The sequence below is a fragment of the Bos indicus genome, chromosome 19, assembly GCF_029378745.1.
Source record: "Bos indicus isolate NIAB-ARS_2022 breed Sahiwal x Tharparkar chromosome 19, NIAB-ARS_B.indTharparkar_mat_pri_1.0, whole genome shotgun sequence".
Classification (NCBI taxonomy): domain Eukaryota; kingdom Metazoa; phylum Chordata; class Mammalia; order Artiodactyla; family Bovidae; genus Bos; species Bos indicus.
Genome location: NC_091778.1, coordinates 28,716,623 through 28,738,941, shown reverse-complemented (window position 1 = coordinate 28,738,941; position 22,319 = coordinate 28,716,623). Strand labels below are relative to the sequence as shown.

The 22,319-nt window shown below is 49.1% G+C and overlaps 1 protein-coding gene across 11 annotated transcripts in view; it reads right to left on the bottom strand.

Annotated features, from left to right (window-relative positions):
• The window catches only part of DNAH2 (dynein axonemal heavy chain 2), a 108,464-nt gene that overhangs the window by 48,040 nt on the left and 38,105 nt on the right, over positions 1-22,319 (bottom strand). For all 11 annotated transcript variants that reach the window (XR_011561981.1, XR_011561982.1, XR_011561983.1 and 8 more), the window contains exons 15-41: positions 20,757-20,903; positions 19,814-19,970; positions 19,319-19,558; positions 18,836-19,024; positions 18,493-18,640; positions 17,667-17,859; positions 14,805-15,005; positions 14,540-14,696; positions 14,058-14,232; positions 13,508-13,671; positions 11,827-11,988; positions 11,622-11,725; positions 10,489-10,645; positions 10,266-10,348; positions 9,996-10,176; positions 9,186-9,324; positions 6,487-6,704; positions 6,168-6,269; positions 5,718-5,843; positions 5,304-5,414; positions 4,817-5,005; positions 4,308-4,411; positions 4,019-4,208; positions 3,316-3,496; positions 2,194-2,321; positions 1,699-1,851; positions 944-1,069 (exon numbers count right to left, since the gene is read on the bottom strand). Coding sequence is in view for 6 of the 11 variants with exons in the window: in XM_019982262.2 (XP_019837821.2) it covers positions 944-1,069; positions 1,699-1,851; positions 2,194-2,321; positions 3,316-3,496; positions 4,019-4,208; positions 4,308-4,411; positions 4,817-5,005; positions 5,304-5,414; positions 5,718-5,843; positions 6,168-6,269; positions 6,487-6,704; positions 9,186-9,324; positions 9,996-10,176; positions 10,266-10,348; positions 10,489-10,645; positions 11,622-11,725; positions 11,827-11,988; positions 13,508-13,671; positions 14,058-14,232; positions 14,540-14,696; positions 14,805-15,005; positions 17,667-17,859; positions 18,493-18,640; positions 18,836-19,024; positions 19,319-19,558; positions 19,814-19,970; positions 20,757-20,903 (4,225 nt within the window). In the remaining 5 variants the exon portion in view is untranslated. The remainder of the gene's footprint in view (positions 1-943; positions 1,070-1,698; positions 1,852-2,193; positions 2,322-3,315; positions 3,497-4,018; positions 4,209-4,307; positions 4,412-4,816; positions 5,006-5,303; positions 5,415-5,717; positions 5,844-6,167; positions 6,270-6,486; positions 6,705-9,185; positions 9,325-9,995; positions 10,177-10,265; positions 10,349-10,488; positions 10,646-11,621; positions 11,726-11,826; positions 11,989-13,507; positions 13,672-14,057; positions 14,233-14,539; positions 14,697-14,804; positions 15,006-17,666; positions 17,860-18,492; positions 18,641-18,835; positions 19,025-19,318; positions 19,559-19,813; positions 19,971-20,756; positions 20,904-22,319) is intronic.

Here is a 22,319-nt window from a genome sequence, read left to right as displayed (position 1 = left end):
AATACATGATGACCAAAAGCCATGTGAGGGCTGACTGAAGGTTAGGAAGTCTCAAAGGAGATTCCGCCCATTCCTCTCACTGCCAGTGGTCGTGACAAGCAAGTTTCTTTACTGTACGGACCCTCCTCAGTGGTGGGTTTCTCACTTTCCCACTTACTGAAGGTGTTTTCCCTTGTGGGCCAAAGTCTACGCACGACTGGGTTTTCTGTTACACCTCAAAACCCGAGCTGCTTTATCTCCTTTGCTCAGTGTCTTAAGTTCAACAAAACCTTTCAGGGAGAAAGCCAGCTTTGCAATTAATTCACTTGCCTCCCTGCTTTTACTTCCCCTCCTCATCCCAGAATTCTTTCTTTCTTGCCGGTTTAGCAATACATTTTAAAAGGTGTGTTTTTATGTTTTTATACAGCATTTTAGTGGTTTCAATGGAAAGGATCACTCAGGATATCTAAACTGCCATATTGCCAGAGAAGAAAATTCCTACACATTCTAGAATTCTCCTCCCCTGGCCCTTTCCATTCCACTCTTCTCCCTTATCAAACAGCTCCTAGCAGTCTCTCCTCAAAACTCCCTGAAAGAGGAGAGAGGCAGAGACAGAAGAGGGCCGACGGGTATAAAGTAGAAAGGCCAGTGGACCAGAGATCTCCATGAAGCCAAGGAACTGATGAGTAAAAGTCCTTGAGCAGGTGAATTGGGGCCTGGGGAGTTGAGGGGAGAATGTAGAGTGTTGGAGTACATTTGTGTCATTCACTAACCACCAGGGAGTCCCACTTTATAGATAAAGTAGCCCAAAGAAAAGGTAACCATCTTGCTCAAAGTCATAGCCAGTTGAATGGATAGCCAGCAAAGGGCAGAACAAGGCCTGGAAGCCAGGTGTCTTGTTCCCAGGACACCACAGGATCCACATTCACACAAGAGGTCAGGGAGAGTCTTGGGGATCAAATACCTTGCCGTAGTCAATGACTGGCAGCTCGATGCTGGGGAACAGATCTTGCACGATGGCGTTGAAGAGGGGCACGTCGACGGAAGTCAGCTTGGCAATATTCATATCTCTCATTGAGAGCAGCAGAACCTGGAGGGGAAAGACAGAGACTCAGGCTGGAGGAGCCAGGGCCCAGCTCTTCATTAGGCCTTTCCTCTCTAGAGGGGTGAGAAGCCAGAGCTAAGAACAAGGGAGGACTTCCCTGGTGGTACAGTGAACCAGAGTCTGCCTGCCATTGCAGAGGACATGCATCTGATCCCTAGTCTGGAAAGATACCACAGGACATGGAGCAACTAAGCCTAAGGACCACAACTACTGGAGCCCCCATTCTAGAGGCTGGGAGTCGTAACTACTGAACCCGAGTGCAACTACTGAAGCCCAGGCATGTAAAGACCGTGCTCCACAACAAGTGAAGCCACCACAATGAGAAGCCCATGCATGGCAACAAAGAATAGCTCCCACTCACCACAACTAGGGAAAGCTCGTATGCAGCAATGAAGAACCAGCACAGCCAAAAATAAATCAATAAGAAAGAAGAACAATGGATACACCCAAGCTAGTCTTGAGCAACAGGACAGGTGGAACTTGGGCAACACCAAGGAGGGCTGGAAGAGTGGGAAAACTGATTGAGGGAAAGTAAGGATGTGAAAAACTCCAGTGAAGCTGCAGAGGACCAGTGATGGTGGTGGTTAAGGGTCAAGACAGCGTCCTCAGTCTACCTCTTCATCAGACAGGTCGGGCTGCAGGCGGCGCTTTTTGCCAGCATAGCGCAGGAGGGAGGTGAGGGCACGCAGGCCGAAGTCATAGTGGTCTTGTCTGGAGAGCTGCTGCACAGCCAGCGAGTAAAGCGTGTACACCTTCTTGGCCAGAACCTGGAGGCCAAAACAGAGGAAGGAACCATCCATTTCCCCATAAATCCCTCTGCTTCATGTAGGGACAGTTACAGATACAAGAAGGTGGGTGCCTGGGCATGAAGCAACTGGGGGACAAAGGATGGGAAGATCTTGTGAATTGTGCCATCAAGGACCAGTGGTGTCATAGAGGGAAGACCTCTCTCCTCTGGCTTCTCCTGCCCCCATATCCTACTGAGAGTCAGGTACATTTCTTGTAGGATAAAATGATTGTGAGGACTTTGGGGGAGGGGGGTTTCTTGGGCCCAGAGGGTAATCATGGATGAAAAATAAAGTATTGGAGACAAGAGATAATCAGAATACCTTGCAGTTGCCAAAGCCTTCCCCAAAAAGAATGATTTCTGCAATAAGTGTAGAGTCGGGCACTACCATGGCAATTGGCCGGAACATGGATTTAAGATTGTCAGGAAGCTCTGTGCGCCCAGCATAGCCTGGAAAACAGCACCACGTATTCAGAATCCATGAAAGAGTAAGCAAAAGTGTTGATCGCTCAGTCGTGTCCAACTCTTTGAAACCCTATGAACTCTGAAACCCTCTCAGGCTCCTCTGTCCGTGGATTCTCAGGCAACAATACTGGAGTGGGTAGCCATTCCCTTCTCCAGGGGACACTGCTTCCCAAAGACCTACTTCCCCATCAATCCCATTCTCCCCATTCTCCGCTTCATCCTGAGCCCTCTCCCCAGCTTCAACTCCAAGATCTCTTCCTCTCTCATCTCGGCCCTGGCTTTTCCTACACCTCTCTGCTCTTCTTTCCTACCCCTGGCCCTTTCCTTACTTGCCGCAAGGCCCTGCTTCAGACTCAAATTACAGAGCTGTCTTGTTCCCCTCTCTCCAAGTTTCATGGATTGGGTGGGCCAAGAAGTTTGTTCAGGTTTATTCATTAAGATGTTATGGAAAAACCTGAATGAACTTTGTGGCTGACCCAATATAACTCACTCGGTGCTAATAGAATGCGGCTGACCCAATATAACTCACTCGGTGCTAATAGAAATCACAGCTGTTTATCTGATTCTTTTAGTGCGGAAGCCCTTTCCTGTTTTCTCCTAGATCCTACCCACAGAGCTGTTCCTAGGCAACAGTGATGAGAGACCCTAGGCCCTGCACTTCAGGGAGGTTCTCTCATCTGGCAAAAGGGATGGCAGATAGACCAGAACTCTAGGAGCTAGTTCAACAGAAGAAAAAAGCTAAGTACCTTGAAAGACTAGGATGACATCTATGCACCCGAGCCAACACTAATCCCTTTAGGAAAGACAGTAAAGTTGCTTCCCCTTCTCCTAGAAATGCATGTGTTCATCCTTTTCTCACACTTTGTTGCCTTTAGCAGCACTGCACTTGGCTAAATGCACTGGCCTGGGGTGGGGGAGAGGGAAGATGCGCGGACATTTGCCCCCAGGAGCCCCATCTACTCTACTCCCAGGCCCTTACCAGGGTTCATGGTGATGAAGATCCCACAGGACCACACCAGATTGATTTCAAAGCCCTCGAAATAGAAGCGGGTGAGGCCGGCAGCCAGGGCAGAGAGGATGGACAGGATCTGCTGGGCCACCACCGACAGCACCTCCACATTGATGCGGTTAAATTCATCAAAGCAGCCCCAGGCACCCGTCTGTAGTTGGGGGGAGGAGGGGCAGAGTTGCTGGGAGGAAGACAAGTGACCCCGGACTGGGAAAAACTAGAAACTGTGACTAACCTATCCTCCCCCTGAAATGTTTGGCTAGGAACAGGGGCCTCTAAAATGAATGTGTGCAAGTGTGCATGTGTGCGTGTGTGTGAGAAGGGGCTATTGTAGTTTTGTAGTTTCTGGCCAAAACTTTCCATCAGACAGGAAGGATCTAGGAGAATGCCTGAGAGTCATGGGTAGGAAAGAGAGCAGGGTAGGAAACTTGTGGGTGTTGAGCGCCCCCAGCATGCACTAGTTCTCTTACTGAATCCTTACATAACCTTCTGATTTTGCAAATAAGCAAAGTGAAGCTCAGGGAAACGCAGGGACTTCCCCAGTTGTAAGACCTAACTGAGGTGATGCAGTGTCATCAGTTACAGGGCACTGAACCAGATCTGGGCTTCAGCTGATTTTCTGAAACTAAAAGATATGGAGGGGGCCTCCTGGCCAGGCTGGCAGGATGCTGACCTGAGCCAGGCCTGAGTACATCCGGCCCATGGACTTATAGTCCAGGCCCTCGGAGCAGTTGACCACGATAACGTATATGCCGAGGGCCTTGCCCAGGTCCTTGACCGTCTCAGTCTTCCCTGTGCCCGCAGGACCTTTGGGGGATCCACCTCGATGCAGGTGCAGGGCCGTGGTCAGTGTCATGTAACACCTGTGAGTGGAGGACAGGATTCAGGCCAGACTCCTAGAAGCCTTGGCTCAGCATTCACTGGCCCCACCCCAAGCACCCTATTCATTCCCCACGGCCGACCTGTCGGTTAGGGGGGTGATGACGAGCCGGCCAGAGTTACCCAGGTACTCATAACCATACTGGAACTGTGTGTTGGTCTGACGGATCATACAGTCATCGAGATCCTGGGAAACAGGGCAGAGTAAGAGAGAGGTGGGCATGGAGGGAGAGTCAGGGCTGTGGCTGAGAGGGGGGCTGGAAGCATCAGGGAGAAGACTGGGGGCTCCGTTTAGAGTTGGAAGGAGGGATGGGTATACAGCTCAGATGGAAACTGGCAATTGCACTGCACGTGTCTAGCCCAGTCCATGGCAGCAGCTGCTGATTAAGGAACACTTAGAGTGGGTATTCCCTGGAAACATGGCTCTTGCCATTCCTGATGTGGCAGATCCAAGAGAGAGTTACCAGCTGGATTAGGGTGATGGGAGAGGACTGAGGGCTGGGCTGAGATATTACTCTTTAGAGAACATGAATTTCATCAAAGCGTCAGTATCGGGTTTAGGGTACGAGAATGGGAAGCTGGCCCTTTGCACCTTCTCCCAGTAGAAGCGCAGTTGGCTGAGCCAGTCGAAGGAGCTGACATCCATGAGGCCACTCTTATAAAGCTTCTCCAGCACATCCCGGGCGTGGACTTCTATAGTCACCAGGGCCACAATTTTAAGGCGCATGATCTTGGTCAGGTTCCCCCTGATGGCCTCAGAGTACTTATTCAGTATTGACACCTGTGGAATGAGGCAGGGGAGAAGGTGGGCTGAGCCACCAAACCCTAATCGCTTTTGTCCCAGCCTCGTTCTTCCAGCTTTGATGCTGACCCCACCGCCACTGCAGTTCCTGACCCTCAACTTCAGCCCAGGGAGACATACTTCTGACCCACCTGACCTCTCCTCGCTGGACATCTCCCATAATGCACCCCATTCTGACCCCTTCCCACCAGCTCATTGCTAATTCTCACTCCAATTGATCAGCCCCTCCTTCCAGCTCTGACGCCAGGCCCTTGTCATTCTGGTGGTGTTTCCCCACCTGCTTTTTCTTCATGACCTTGAGGATCTTCTTGTCTGCCCGCTCCTTAGCTGTCAGCAGGCACTTGGTAACGTCGGCTGTCCACTGGATCTGACTGGCGGTGATCACCATCTGGGGCACGTATGGAGGCTCTATTCCAAAGGCCCATTCCTGGCCACCCACACAGCCCAGCTCCCATATCCTGGCTCATTCGGGACCAGGTGCTTCCCCTCTCAATACGCTTGACCTGTTCTGGAGGGTGGACATGGGCCTAAGTTAGGAGCTAAGAGTCCAGCATGCAGGCTTCTGGGTCACAGCCCAGGACAGGGGGCAGGACACCTGCCTTTTGGGTGACTCTAGACTCTGTCTTTACACTGGCTGCTCCCTTGTGGCTCCGTCCTCCTTGTTCCCTCATTTCTACTGACCCCAGCTCACCTGGCCAGCCCACTCCTTCACCCACTTGTCCCTCTTGTTGAGAAATTTCTTGAGGGCCAGGCGACAGTTCCGGAGAAGGTCCCGGAGGGTCACCCTCATGGTCCGCTCCACATCGCCAAGCCAGGACTGGGGGGAGGCGAGAACAGGATGGCTGGGCCTTGGGGCCAGAGTAAAGAGTGCCCAGAGCAAAGGTGATTGGGAAGGAGGACCCCGGGGCTCTGGGGCCCTAGAGAAAAGCGGAAGCTGGGTAGTGGCTGGCTCAAATCCCTGAGGGGGATGGAGACCGGGGTCAGATGGACTTTCAGGAGAGCATGGTGGAGGTTAGAGTTTTAGGCATGGCAGGTGGGAGGCACAAAGTGACTAAGGCCCCTTCACAGAGATGGTCTCTCCTTATAGAGCCAGCAAAGTTAGAAGAACGAGCTTTCTTCTTAGTCCCTGGCCACAGCTCACCTCCACAGGCCCTTCCAGAAGCACTGGGTGGAGGAAATCGATGTATTCACCGTCACCCGAGAACATTCCCAACGCTTCCCATTTGCTGCCGGGTCCCCCAACCTGCAGAAGCAGGAAGCTGTTGAGCCCTTTGGGGGTCATTTCTGCTCCTCCCACCTCCCCCTCTATATTACCAGTTCTAGAAAGTTCTGTCCCAGATGCCCAGAATCATTACTATCCCCCTCCTCTTGGAGGGGCATGGTCTCCTCGGAGGCCATGAACTCACTGATGTCACCATCCCTCCCCCACCCTCCTGCCCGTCGTGGCCACTTCCACGAACCTTCTGCATTCTCAGCAGTTTAATATTGTCAAAGCATTTTTTGAGGTGTGGCTGCACAGCCTCCGGATTGCGGGACTGGCCCAGAATCTCCAGGAGGTCATCATTGGACAAGAAGTAGAAGCGGGGGAAAATATGGCGCTTGGTCTCTAAATACATATCCAGGGACTTCTGGATGTCTTCAAGGATTGTGTTCATTTCTATCAACGTGTCCAGGAGGCCTGGGGAGGAGAACAGTGAGTGACATTGGTCATGGCCCTTTTACCATTGCCCTGAGTAGATATGGAGCCTCCAACCATACCCACTCTGCCAGCTCGTGAATGCTGGGGTGCAGACTGCCATATGGTTTTTGGAAGCAGAGAAGTGTCCCCTAATCACTCTTTTCCCATCCTCCTCATGAACTCATTATTAAGTGTTCATTATACACTATGGTACATATTATACATTATAATTAATTATGCATATGTGATTCCATTAATATAACTACATATCCCATCAGTCTCTTTCCACCAAAGAAGTGGGGACTCTGCCAGTCATCCCAAGAGCTTCTGAAAGTGAGAGACTGTTCTGCCCATAAACAATTCAGCAAGTTAAATCATTAGATTTAAATACACATCACACGTGCACAATAAAAAAGGTCCACCATCACTGGGACTGCCGGTGTTCCTCGTGATAGAGTGAAAAGAGTACTAGAGGAAATTCCCTGGAAGTCCAGTGGTTAATACACTGAGCTTCCATGGCAGGGGGCACAGGTTTAACCCCTGGTCATGGAAGTAAGATCTGCAAGCTGCTGCTGCTAAGTCTGCAAGCTACATGGTACAAAAAAATAAATGCACCTGACTGGGAGGCAGATGTGGGTCTTTCATTAATTAGCATGTCAGTTAACCTCAGGGAGGTTTTACCTCTTTGTAAAATAGTAATAAGATCCACCTCAAAGAATAATTCAAGATATAAAATAAACTGTGTTCACATCTATAGGTTCTCAATAATGTTAGTTTCCTCCCAGAGTTAGATTTTGATTGGCTTATCCCCTGGTCTTCCCAGTTTCTAGCTTTATGAAGAAACTATGGATGCCCTAGAGTCTGAACTCCAAGGTGACCCTCAGGCCTTCTAGGACAGGGTCTACAAGCCATTAGAGCCTTTGAATGACCACCTGAGAAGCCCCTGGAGACCACAAGGAGACCTGGTAGCCATAGACAACATGGGTATGTTCTGTGTGTTCAACCAAGAAAGAGTGTTGTTTTCATGGCTCTGCTTATACATTGACTTAACAGTAGCAGTATACATTCTTCTAAAATGTAATTATGTCAATTATCTCAAATATTATTAATAAAAATTCAAGTTCTCACTCAATTTTGCACATCCTAATATTTATATATTATCAGAGTAATTGAAATAAAGTGTTTTTGTGTAGAGTTAAGGTTCTTGGGAAAATTTTTCAATTGTTAGATTGGCCCAGGCAAATAAACAGGTCCTCCGTATCCCCTGCCAAAACTCTTCTCAGGCTATCTACCCGCGCATCCATTGCCCAACCTGACTTTCTGGTTCTTTACCCCTATTGACCACAAATAACCAGACCTCACCATGTATGCGTACATCTCCCCCCATCTCCTTACCCAATCCCCATGTCTACCAAAGTGTCTACATTAAAGACTAGTTCTATTAATAACAAACCAATTAAAGTCAAGGTAATAACAATAGCGCCTAGTAACCAAAGATTTTCTCTGTGCCATTTAATGGGATAAGTGCTTTATCTGCATTATCTCATTTACCTACATCATCTGATTGAATGAACCACATAGAGAAGAAGAGTGATTCCTTAATCAGAGTTTTTTGAGACACAGTGCTAATAACAGCACTACCTTTATGCTAGACACTGCACTGAGTGCTACACACTCCTTTATTATCCTCACAAAGACCCCAAGAAATAGCTATCATTAACCCCTCACTGTGGGAATTCCCTGGCAGCCCAGTACTTAAGACTCCACACTCCCAATGTTGGGGCCACGGGTTTGATCCCTGGTTGGGGAACTAAGATCCTACATCTTCCCTCTGGCAGGGCCAAAATAAAAGGTAAAATAAAATACACTCCCCGCCCCTGACACACACACACATATACTACAGGCAAGGAAGCTGCAGTATGGAGGAAACAAGCTGCCTGAAGGCATGCAATCAGGAAGGCAGGATTTTGAACTCAAGTCTGTCTCATTCCATTTTTCATCCTCTTCACTGCTCTACTGTACTCTGCTCAAATATGTGTTGAGTTTAATCTACAGAACTACTATGTAATGCTTAGGACAGTTGGGTACAATGGTCAGTCTTTCAGTAAATGAAGCATGTGGGGCCTCCGTGGTGGCTCAGTGGTAAAGAATCCACCTGCCAATGCAGGAGAGATGGGTTCGATCCCTGATCCAGTAAGATCCCACAAGCCAAGGGGCAACTAAGCCCCTTCGCCACAACTACTGAGCCTGTGCTCTAGAGCCAGGGAGCCACAGCTACTAAGCCCTTGCGCCTACAGCCTATGCTACACAACAGGAAAGTAGCCCCTGCTCCCCACAACCAGAGAAAAGCCATGCAATAATGAAGACCTAGCATGGCCAAAAATAAATAAAATTCTTTTTAAAACTTAAAAAAAACATGAAGCATGTGGCCATGACCTCACACACACAGAGCACCCGCCGAGGCTGTGTCAGGGCTCAGACCTGGATAGTGGGTGCTCCGGAGAGCATTGGGGTCCTTGTTCACCCGGTCCATAATGGCCTTCCAGTTGCCATTGACTTGGTCGAATAAGCCTGATTCATTGGGCAGCTGCTTCCGGATGTCCTCTCCCAGGAAGATGTTCTGAAGGGCCAATAAAGGGTGTGAGAGGCTGTTTCCCATACCCTCTCCACTCTCTGCTCTCTGTGCTTAGACCAGGAGAGACAATCAATGAAAGAGAAGAAGCATCAGAACCAAAGGGTGAGGGGGTCCCTGGTGGCTCAGTGGTAAAGAATCCACCTGCCAACACAGGAGACACGAGTTCGGTCCCTGGTCTGGGAAGATCCCACATGCCACCGAGTGACTGAGCCAGGGAGCCATGACTATTGAACCCAAGTGCCCTAGAGTCTGTGCTCTACAGTAAGAGAAGCTGCTGCAATGAGAAGCCTGAGCACCGCAACGAGAGAGCAGCCCATGCAGCAGTGACAACTCAGCACAGCCAAAAATAAATAAATAAGTAAAATTAAAAATAAAAATAAAAAAAGAACCAAAGGGATGTCTAGGCTCTAGAACCAAACTTGGGATTGGGAGGCCAGGTATATGGGTTCAATAAGAAAAATGGAAGGAGAACAAAGGCTTTTCAAGGAGGAAGCTGAAGATGAGAGGTAAGAGCTCAGGGTCAGATGCTTAGGTCCTAGATGAAAAGTGGCTTTAGAGGTGGGACAATGGAGCTGATAATAGGGCAACTATCTAGATCCTCTGCAAAGAAAGGAGCCAAAACAGGATATAGGGAGAGCTCAGGTGGTGATCCTAACCTCGAGGTACATCCACTGACGCTGCACTGTGAGCACCATCTCAATCACTTCCAAGATGAGGGAGAGGCAGCGCTCCCAGTGGTCCACATCTTTCTCAAAGGCCTTGACAAAGCGAGATGCCTTCATGGTAGACAGAGCCACCTGGTTATCTTCCAGGGCCTGGAATACTTCTTCTGTCCCTCTGGGGTGAAAAGTATCAGAATCATAGTCTATCCCCACCTGCCAAACCTGGTCCCCACTCCGCAGCCCAGGCCCCACAGCCTTGTCCACCTGAGTCGGTGATGGCCCTTATCCTTGTAGGGCACTATGTCAAGCTGAATCACATCCCAGGTCTTGGCAATGTTCTCTAATGCCTGTGGGGGACAGATCAATCAGGTATTTAGTCCCCAAGGGTAACAGGAGCTGGGAAGGACCCTTGGATCATGAAAAGCTGGAAGCCTTTGCTCCAGAAAGCTGAGGAAACAGGGGAGTATGGGAGAGTACTCTGTCATACCAGTTCTATAGCCAGCTCTTTGGTGGCTGAGGCAGAGATCTCCCCAATTTTCTCTACATGCTGATCCATCCCCAGCTCCACGATCTGCTCCAAGGTGAAGCTTTCTGATTCCTGATCAAACTCACGTTGGACCTCATCCCTGACCTGATCCCAGTGCCTGTAGCCGGGGACAAAAGGTCAGATCAGCTGGGGACAAAAAGTCAGCAAGGCCTACCAGGAAGTGTGAGCATTGCTCCCTAGCTTTCTTCCATTGGGATGTTATGATTCCGTGCCTTTATTAATCCGAGATTCAACAGATATTTCCTAAATAGGCTCTAAGATCCCGTTTTAGGCACTGTGGGGAATACAGAGATTGAGCTGCTGACTCTAGAAAAGGAGTTCAGATGGATGATCGCAGGTTTACTAGAGATGAGGTGCTGGGCCAAGTGCTCTACATGAGGCATTTCATTTTCGTGGTCACTCTATAAATGTTATTCCATTTATAGGTGAAGAAATTGAGGCTTAGCGAGGTTAAATAACTTAAGCAAATAAAGTGGTTAGGTTATAGTTTATCGTATAATAGATATTAGTGAAGCGCTGCCAAAAACATCATGCTAGAGGCAATATAAAAGAAGTAAAACTATTTACTCCTAAATGGATATACAATTATTAAAACACCACATATGAAATAGTCTATGCTAGCCTCAACAGTTTCAAAATCCTCCTCTATAACATGATAAGTTCCAGATGCATTAAAAGAATTAAACTTGAGAAGCAAAATTATAAAGTATGCGAAGAGAGTACGGAGATACTGCATTGACAGCTCTGGGATTGCGAGGGCCTCTTAAGGCACAAAAGTAAAAACCCTAAAGGACAAATGTTAGATTTGGACTACAAAATTCAGGCTTTTGTGGGACAGGAGACATAAAGTAGACCTATGATAGACAACATAAATTGAAAGGAGACAGAGGGGAAAGAGCCAAGAAGGCCAGAGAACCCAGAACAGTGTGACAGGGGAAGGCAATGGGCTCTTGGGAAGCCTCCTTCAGGGTGTGTGTTGGTGGGCAGAGGAGCAGAGCGAGGTGGGAACGCGATGGAGGGAACAACCGGGAGAACCAGGCCAGGACAGACCAGGGTGTGAGGGGCAGCCTCACCGCTCTCGAAGGGCAGGGTTTCGCAGGTCCGAGATGAGCGGCATGGTCCTCTTGAACTGCTCTATTTTGGAGCGAGTGGTTTCAATAATTTCCCAGTTTCGGTCCTGAGCAAAAGCAAAAGACATCAGGAGACCTGCCCTCCTTTCCAGCACAGCCCGCCTTCCTCAGTCTCCTGCCCGCGGCCCTCCACCCTCGCCTCACACACCTTGTACTCTTTGGCCAGTCTAGTGAGGCGGCGAAACAGCCCATGGGCCATAGTCTCCATGGCCTCTGTCTGCAGGGTCAGGAACCGGCCCACCTTCCACTGGTTCCAGTTTTCCTCCCAGTCTCGGGTGATTTCCCAGACTTGCTGCAGCGCGTCCAGCTCCTTTGGGGCCCAGACCAGACGGGTGACAGAGTCAGGCAACTCCCACCCTCCTTCTCCCTGACAAATGCCTCCTCTCATCCTCAGGAGATCTTCCCTCCCGGCAAAACAGAGTTGCCTCCTCCTCAGTTCACACTTTTTTCCCCACTCTCTTGCTTTAAGAGAGCCTCAAGGAACAAGCACTTGAAAAGATCCTCAATGCCATTAGTCAGTGAAGTGAAGTTGCTCAGTCATGTCCGACTCTTTGTGACCCCATGGACTGTAGTCTACCAGGCTCCTGTGTCCATGGGATTTTCCAGGCAATAGTACTGGAGTGGATTGCCATTTCCTTCTCCAGGGGATCTTCCCGACCCAGGGATCGAACCAGGGTCTCCCGCATTGTAGACAGACGCTTTACCGTCTGAGCCACCAGGGAAGTTCATTAGTCAGTAGGGACATGCAAATCAAAACCACAGGGAGATATTTCACACCCACCAGAATGACTAGGGCCAAAAATAAAGGGAGAAGTGTTGACAAGGATGTGGAGAAATAGGAACCCTTGTATGCTGCTGGGGGAGCATAAAATGGTGCAGTTGCTGTGGAAAACAGCTTGGAGGTTCCTCAAAAAGTTAAACACAGAGTTACCATGTGATCAGCAAGTCCACTCCTATGTCCATACCCACAGGAATTGGAAATGGGAACTCAAACATACGCCAAGTACAGGCATAGTCAGAGTAGCACTCCTTACAGTAGCTAAAAAGTGGAAACAACCCAAATGCCCATTGACAGGTTAATGGATAAACAAATGTGGTAAATCCATACAATGGAATATTATTCACCCATAAAAAGGAACGAGATACTGACCCATGCTGCAGCATGGATGATCCTTGAAAATATTAGACAAATGTAAGAAGCCATACACAAAAGTCACATATTGCATGCTTCCATGTATACGGAATATACAGAATAGGAAAAATCCATGTTCAGCTGACCATTAAAAACCATAAGGGTGAGGGACACCAACCCTCTATGCAGTGGAAAATTTGTGTGTAACTTATAGTCCGCCCTCCATATCTGCAGTTTATCTACAGCCACAGTTTCCCAGCTGTGGATTCAACTGCACAGCATGTAGTATTACAGTACTTACTACTGTAAGATATCCATGTATAGGCGGGCCTTATCTGTTCAAACCCAGTGTTGTTAAAGGGTCAACTGTACATAGAAAATAGATTAGTGGTCTACAGGGGCTGGGGGAGAGGGAACGGGATGGGGTATGATTGCTAAAGCCTTTCTCTGGGGGGTGATGAAAATATAGTAGAATTATAAGTGATGGCTGTACAACATCGTGAATGTACTGAATGCCACTCAACTGTTCATTGTAAAATGGCTCTTTTGCTACCCGAGTTTTACCTCTATTTTTTAAAAAAGCTTCTCGTGCACCCATCTTCCTGGTCCCAGGTGTTTTTTGAGGCCCATGGGACCCCTTCTCCTGCCCCCTACCCCGTCTCCTGGGTCACCATGAGGGCCTTGCTAGGCACACCACCTTCTCCAGGTTCTGCAGGTCCTTGGAGGCTGGCTGCTCAATCTTGAAGATGCCCAGGTTGGCACGGAGGAGGTTTTCTTCCTCCCGCATGGCGTTCAGCATGGCCCGCACGTGGGCGATCTGCTCCAGGGCTGCCTGGTGTCCCACATTGCTGGTGAAGGGGCCTGTGGGGTGTCCAAGGTGAGGTTCAGATTCTCACTTAAGGCCAAGGTCCTCTGAAAGGCCATTGTGGCTCACCTACCTCTTTGTGTATAAATCTCACTTCTCTCTTCCCACAAGACACGGAAAACAAGAGGGGACCCGTTGAAAAGAATGCATTGAAACTAACTGTGGCTGGAGAGTCAGTAATGAGTGAGATGAAAAGGTGGTGTAAGAAAACTGGAGACGTGAGCAGGGCTGCTGCCTTCCAGCCAAAACTCAGTGACAACAGGTGTATCACTGACAGCAGTCCCTGGCTCTTTCCCTTGTTTGGCACTTTCCTGGGACCCACACTTTGAAAGACTGGGTCAAGACAAGGGAAAAGCAGAAGGAAAGGTTGCGAGAAGCGTACCTTTGCCTTCAAATTCTTCCAGAAGATTGTGTGCTTTCTTCTTGAAGTCGTCAGCTGAGTGAATGAGGCCTGTCTTGAACTTCTCCTTGTGTTTCTTCAGCATCTGTTCACTGTCCAGCAGTGTTTGCTGGAAGGCAACCCATTCCCCACCGAGACTGTCCAGCATTTCCAGCACCTGGGGACATCACAAAGGGGAGGGTAGCCCACAGAGCTCTTCCTGTCCCACCAACTCCCAGAAGAACTCTTTTCCAATCCTCTAGACCAGAGTCTGTGGCCAAGTTCCAAGCTCTTGGGCAACAAGGCCCAAAGAGATTGAGCAGTTGCTGGGCCTGACAGAAATCCTCCAGCTGACCCGAAAGAGCACACAAATTAACTTTGGCTCTCAGAGTCTCTGGGGCCTTGCGCCTTCTCCCCCACTCACTTCTCTGCTCTCCCTCCTGACAGCCAAGGGCCTGGGGCTAGGATGGGCCGCTGGAACTCACATCGTCCTGGACTGGCACTTCGTACTTCTCAAGGATGGCAAATTGCTCGTGAATGGGAGGGATCTGGGTTTCCATGGTGGGCAGTTCGTGCTGCAGGGTCTCCATAAGTTGCAAACTGACCCCCAGTTCCTCCAGGGTCTGGGGAGGGCGGCTGATTCTGTAGGCAGGGGAAGGGAGAAAGGGTGGGTGGGAAGGCCAGGCCTACTCTCCCCAACTGGTGGCCTGAGCCAGTGTGCCCCCGCCCACCGATGGCCCGTCCACATACTTCTCCGAGTTCTCCTCCAGGTAGGTGTGCAGCTCCAGAAGCCGCCTGGCCGCCATCTCCTTGAGCAGGGTCGTGAATTTGTTCTGCCACTCGTTGCAGTGCTGCACCAGAGAGAACTTGAGGTGCGAGCAGTCCAGGAGCACAAACTGGATGTTCAGGACCGTCTCCTCCTTCTGCACATTATTAGCCACCTCTGTGTAGCTGAAAGGGCCCACACATCCCCACTAGGACGGCTTTTCCTTGGCAGACGTGCCGGATGCCCTGACTGGGTGGTATTTTCCGCCCACCCAGCATCCTTCTGCCCCCGGGTGTTCCCCACTTCAACCTGCCCGGGGCAAACTGCTGTGATGGTGTCCTTTTCCCTCCACTGCTTTCAGACTCCTTGGTCTGATTTCAAGGCACAGAGATCTAGGCTGAGTTCACACAGTCCTGCTCACTAGCTCTGTGCCCTCAGGCAGGTTACTTAACGGCTCCGAGCCTCAGTCTCCTCATCTGTAACATGGCAATGAGAACAGAACCCACCCCGTGAGGCTGTGGAGAGGATGACGGTGGCCGCTGTACGTAATGCCCCCCGCTGACTTCCTTCCTGGATGCTCACTATTTGGTGAACACGCTCTCCCTGCCCATCTCTGCCTGCTGGCATCCTACCCATTCCAAAAAGGCCAGCCCCAAAGTCACTCCTTTCAACCACGTCCTTCCTCTTCTAACATTCCCAAGTTGGACATTCTCTCTCCTTCCACTGAACCGCCCAGGACCTTGCATGCCTCACCCACAGCGCTGATCACAGGGAAGCCGATACAAGAGCAATGAGCATGTTAGCCCCTGCAGGCTTCAGAGTTCACACGGTGCTTCCACGTGTACTTAATAACCTCACAACCTTTGTGGTTGATAGTACAACACCGATTTCACAGAAAACTGAGGCCCAGAGAATGAGAGGAACCAACCTAAGATTATATGGCTGGTAAATGGTGGAGACGGGATTTCAACATTCCTCAAGACTCCACAGCCACTGCTCTGTCAGCAATATTTGTGTCTTTCCCACTGCACTAGAGCCCTTGGGAGGAAAAAACTTGCTCTTTTTTTTTATTCTTCATGACCCATAAAACAATGGTGGTTTTTGAACAAATGAATGAATAACGAGAGGACAAAGAGATGAGGGTTCAGATCAGAATTTAAGAATCTTCTTCAGGGACTTCCCTGGTGGTTCAGTAGTTAAGAACCTGCCTTCCAATGCAGGGGATGTGGGTTCAATCCCTGGTCAGGGAACTAAGATCACATGTGCTGTGGAGCAACTAAGCCCACATACCAAAACAAGAGAAAGCCCATGTGTTGAAGCCCATTTGGTGAAGCCCAAAATAAGTAAATTAAATAAATAATTTTTTAAAATAGAATCTTCTTCAATTTAACTCCTGTCTGCACTTTTAAAATGAAACTGTTCACATCTCTTACCTTTCAGATCCTTAACATCTCTCTTCTTCCAGTGGGATCCTATGGTACTCCCCACAAGAGCAACTTTTCCCTTAAATCTTTTTTATTTTTCGGTAAAAAGTCTTTTATTTTTAATTTGACATCTCTTTAGGGTTTTTTTAAATTAATTTACTTATAATTGGAGGATAATTGCTTTATAGGGTTTTTAAGTTACTAACCACATGCATATTTTACTTTCTAAAAGCCATAAACTCTAATGATGCTCTCAAACATAAGTGAGAAATGGATTCCATATTAACTTAACTTCTTAAGACTCTAATTATATGAATGACAATGTGTGAATTTGTACAGGTGTACATAGAGTTCTGGGATGACAGAAAGATTTTTAAGTATTTTTTTAAAAAAAGTTTACTGTAAAGAGTCTCTTGATGAAAGTGAAAGAAGAGAGTCAAAAAGTTGGCTTAAAGCTCAACACTCAGAAAACAAAGATCATGGCATCTGGTCCCATTACTTCATGGCAAATAGATGGGGAAACAGTGACAGACTTTATTTTTGGGGGCTCCAAAGTCACTGCAGATGGTGACTGTACCCATGAAATTAAAAGATGCTTACTCCTTGGAAGGAAAGTTATACTGTCTAGGTTTAGACAGCATATTAAAAAGCAGAGACATTACTTTGCCAACAAAGGTCCGTCTAGTCAAGGCTATGGTTTTTCCAGTAGTCATGTATGGCTGTGAGAGTTGGACTATAAAGAAAGCTGAGTGCCAAAGAATTGATGCTTTTGAACTGTGGTGTTGGAGAAGACTCTTGAGAGTCCTTTGGACTGCAAGATCCAACCAGTCAGTCCTAAAGGAGATCAGTCCTGAGTCTTCATTGGCAGGACTGATGTTGAAGCTGAAACTCCAATACTTTGGCCACCTGATGCAAAGAGCTGACTCATTTGAAAAGACCCTGATGCTGGGAAAGATTGAGGGCAAGAGGAGAAGGGGATGACAGAGGATGAGATGGTTGGATGGCATCACCGACTCAATGGACATGGGTTTGGGTAGACTCTGGCAGTTGGTGATGGACAGGGAGGCCTGGCATGCTGCGGTCCATGGGGTCGCAAAGAGTCGGACATAACTGAGCAACTGAACTGAAATGAACTGACTATGACAGAACGTTCTAGACTCATTTATAAATTTTAAGCATATAATAATAAATCATTATTAATATGCTCTTTTGAGAAGACTGATGGAAACTCTAAATTGCTGATGTGGTGCTTCAGCAGAGAGATTGGTGGGAAAAAAATCTAATTGACGTTTCTTTTTTTCCCAGCTCTCATTGGATCCCTACCTCCTTAAGAAACAAAGGTCCAGTGCCTTTCTTCTCATTTCCTCCCCACCCCTCGGTCTCCAGGCCAGACCCCCTCCTATGATCCTCACAGCTCCTTACCGGGCAATGTCAGCATCAAAGGAAGAGACAGGCGGGTTGAGGCGCTGGTATCGGCGGATGAAGGAGTCCTTGTTGATCTCCCAGATCTCGCGGTACATGTCCCAGGTCTTGAGATAGTTCTGCAGCAGGCTTGCATTGTTGGTCATGCCGCTGCTGATCTGGGCCTGGATCTTCTTGATGTCCTCATCCCGCTCTTCAAGACCCAGCAAAATACTTCTCACTAACCTCCACCCTGACTCAAGCTCCAGCCCAGCCCCTGGCTACTGCCCCAGAGTCTCCCCTCCAACATCACTTCCCCAAAGAAACACACTCAAATGTGAGTAGTAGAAAATGAAGGAGGAAGCAGAACGTAAAAGAATGACTCTGTTCTGGGGGATTCAGATGTCTCATGTGTTGGTATCCAGGCCTCTTACATCCCAGCCCTGTTACCCAAACAATTCCTTCTGGGTCTCCTCACCCCAAACTCCAAACCCCTTGAGCATCAGTCACCTAATTTTGACCCCTGTCTGTGTCCTGTTTCCCTTCCCCAATCCAGCACCTTGACCTGGGTTTTCAAAATCCATGGAGACAACTGGCCAGGTATGTCTAGAAACAGCCCTGGTCTCTCCTCCTAGCTCCACATGGTCCTAGGGCTTGGTTTTTGTTTCCAATTAATTTCTTTTTTTGGTCACAGCATGTGGCATGTGGGATCCTAGTTCTGCAACAAGGGATCAAACCCACGCTTCCTGCACTGGAAGCGCGTGCAGCGTCTTAACCACTGGACTGCCAGGGAGTTCCCTCATCTGGTCCTAGGCTGTTGATACCCCTGCACTGGACGCCTACTCACCCACGATGGTGTGGATGGGCTCACGCTGAAACTTGCGCTTGATGAGAATTTCGGGGAGGTGGCGGAAGACGGAGATGGTGGAGAAGAGGTGGCTGCCGATGTCATTGACCACACTTGCCAAGGTCTGCAGAGTGGGTGAGAACTCCACCTGTGGGAGCACCAGGGAGAGGGCTCAGCACAGGCTCTGGAGGAGGTGAGTTCAGGACTAGGCAGGCTGGACACCTCAGAACCAGGCCTGGAGGCTGTAGGACAAAGCCAAAGCCTAGGGCCAAGTCTAAGGATTAACGGAAACTGACAAAGTGTGATGGTTTCAGATGTTTGGGGCAAAGTGGTTCCCACCCACCTGGGCCACACCTCCCTGAAGATCATTCTTCAAAATGACAAGCACTCGGAAGAGTGGGTTGGGGGTAGTCTTGCCATCCCCATTGATGGCCTTGGACAGTTCCAACAGAGACCACTTCACGTTCAGCCTCAAGGCATCCTCCATCATGCGGTCCAGCCGAATTGTGTACAGCATCCACTGCTGCTGAATCTGTGGGAAGAGTCGGGAAGAGAATCCCTCAGGCAAAACAGGGCAGGCCCTGGGAAAGGAGAACCAGCCAACAGGGAGGGCAACAAGTTGTTTTAATAGAAAGGCAGATATGAAGTCCTGAAGGAAGAGGCTGAAAAGCTGAAGGTTGGGTGAATCCAAGGCTAGAGTGGGATGTCTGACAGGCATACACAGAATCAGGGTGGGAGGGAGGGGGACGACCAAGAGAAGGTTCTGATGGGGCTGGGGGGACTGGGGATCTGCTCACCCACAAAGCCCTGGCCACAGGACCCTTACCTCGGGGCCGTCATTCTTGAAGACTTCATAGGAGTTGGTCATGATGGCCACCACATCCTGATGCAGGCTCATCAATTTCTGTTGCACGGCTGCCCTATGCTCTCTTTGGTCCTCCTCAAATTCCAGGTCCCTGTACACCCGTTTGCCGCTGATGCGCACCAGCAGTGTCTCTGATATCTCTTGGGCTCGCCAGCCGATGGTCAGAGTGGACGCCTTGAACTCATTCACGATCGTCTGCACCTGGAGTCAGACCACACCCATGGGGGAGTTTGGGAACAGATCCTCTGGGCCTAATTCCATCCTTCCGTCTATTCTCTAGCTAGAGTTACTGACAATTAAAAAAAAAAAGAAAAGTCCTTCACTAAACACACTTCATTTCTTTCACACAATTCCCCTGGTCTCTCTGCCACTACCTGAGACTGGGGTATTAAGTACCCACATGTCAGCTTTTCAGTCAGCCTTGCAGACCTTTAGGGTCTAATGACCACAGCCTACCTTGCTGGCATGTATGCGGCACTCTGTGATGAAAAAAGCACTGGCCCCCTTCAAGGCCCAGTGCAGCTTCTTGAGCCCAGGGTGGATCTTCTTATCCAGGAACCGGATACGTTCTTTGAACAGGGCCTGCTCATCTGGGGACAGCATGGCAATGATCCTGCGAGTAAGAGAAGGCCAGTAGCTAATGGGGATGAGCTCAGAAAGACCTCATCTCCACACCAGGACACTTGGTGGAAAATCTGAAAGTTCATGATTCTAGGCAAGGACTTTCCAATACAACTTTCTGTGATGGTGGAAATGTTTTGACATTTGTGCTGCCCAGTATGGCAGCCACTAGCCACATGTGGCTGTGGGGCACTTGAACTGTGGCCTGTGCAAATGAGTAACTGAATTTTAAACTTTTATTTAATTTCAATTAACTTAAATAGAAAAAAACCACATGCATCTAGTGGCTACTGTATTGGACAGCACAGTTCTAGACACCTAAACAAGACTGCTGGTCCCATCTCTTTGCACTTGAAATGGCCTGAGAAAGGTACCCAATTTCAAGCAAAGCCTCACTTCAGAGATGAGTGCTAATGGGATTAAGAGGAGGGCCATCTTGGTTCAAACAACCTTATGTTGATATGGGCCCATAAACCTAATGCCATCAACTTCCTTCCCAAACAAGTGACTCAGGCCAACAGTATACATGGTCCAAGTGCCTGATGGGGTGGGAGGGGACCTGTTGTTTTTCTCTGTACTCTAAAGATAGAAGACAAGGCACAGGAATAATTGTAGGGCCACATGAGAGAGAACAGGAAACCTTTTTTTTTTTTTTTGAGATGGACAAAATATGAAGGATGTGTACTGTAGGAAATGGACAATATCATGGGACAGATAAAAGACAAAGAGAGGGCAGGAAGTGGCATGCAGGAGGGCTTCAGTGAGGAGTGGGCCCCACCTGTTATAGTCCCGAGCGACGAGCAGCAGGTTTTCTTGAAGAATGCGCAGGTCCTCGGCACGTTCAGCCACATTCACCACGTAATGGGGTGTCTCGAACAGTAACCGCTCCCAGTAGTCGATCTCCACAAAGAGGATCGACAGGGTCCTTGCGGAGAAACACAGGCAGAGCCTCTGAGGTGGCTGTGCAAGGGCGCAAGCCAGAACCAACACCAGTTCGAGAGGTATGGAGTTGGGGAGCATGGAGACATTTAAAAGTAAGAAGTGAAGCAGAGGGGTTTCTTTGGTGGTCCAGTGGCTAAGACTCTGCATTCCCCATGCAGGGGGCCTGGGTTCAATCCCTGGTCAGGGAACTGGATGCCACATGCTGCAACTAAGACCCAGCGCAGCTAAGTAAATAGATAAAATAAATGAAGCAGAACCTCCGGGTAAAGAAGGCAACTGGACCCACTGACTTTTGCTCCTCTCCCCAAACCACTAAAACAACAGTAAAGAATGTTTCATTTGTTTAAGGCATAAACCCACAAATACAAGGAGATAGTAACTGAAAACATTTGAAAAGTGGAAGAGCAGATGGATAAGGAGCAGAAGAAGAGTCCTCAGCTGGTGGCGGAGATGGCTAAGAACCCCCTCCCAAGGCTCGGGGGGCCCGTAGCTCCAAGGATCTCCGGAAAGGCGTGATGGTGGGACTAAAACAAGCAGAATAGCTGAAAGTTTAGGAAGCGGCCCTACTCTGTGGAGTTAAGCAAGCTGCCCCCCCCCCGCCCCAGCCTAAGACTGAAGGCTTCTTGTCTGGGGAAGCAGTGCAGAGACAAACAGAGGGTCCCTGGACTGGGGACCCCAGGCCCAGTTGTAGGAGAGAGTAACCCACTGAAAGCAGGGCGGTGAGTCACCACGTACACATGAATGTTAAGACCCCCACTTCCCCTTCCCACCCAGACACCAGTCTCTGGCACCAGGACCTATATCCTCCGGAAAAGAGTTTGAGAGATGGTTTTCTGTGACCTCAGACCAGCCTAAATGGAAATGTGCTGAGGGTGATGACCTCTGGAGTTGCCAGGAAACAGCCCATCCAGACAGGCCTGCAGTTGAGAAGCCCCCCCTTCCTGCTCAGCAGAGCTGCTAATCAGCTTTCCAGCCCCAGTCCCTGAAATACAATCAGACAACCAAGGGTCGCAGAACACTGGTCTCTGCCTCTCCTTGCATAAAAGGTGGGAGTCAGTTCAGTTCAGTTGCTCAGTCGTGTCCAACTCTTTGCAACCCCATGGACCGCAACACGCCAGGCCTCCCTGTCCATCACCAACTCCCGGAGTTTACTCAAACTCATGTCCGTTGAGTCGGTGATGTCATCCAACCATCTCATCCTCTGTCATCCCCTTCTTCTCCCGCCTTCAATCTTTCCCAGCATCAGGGTCTTTTCCAATGAGTCAGTTCTTCACATTAGGTGGCCGAAGTATTGGAGTTTCAGCTTCAACATCAGTCCTGCCAATGAAGACTCAGGACTGATCTCCTTTAGGACTGACTGGTTGGATCTTGCAGTCCAAGGGACTCTCAAGTCTTCTCC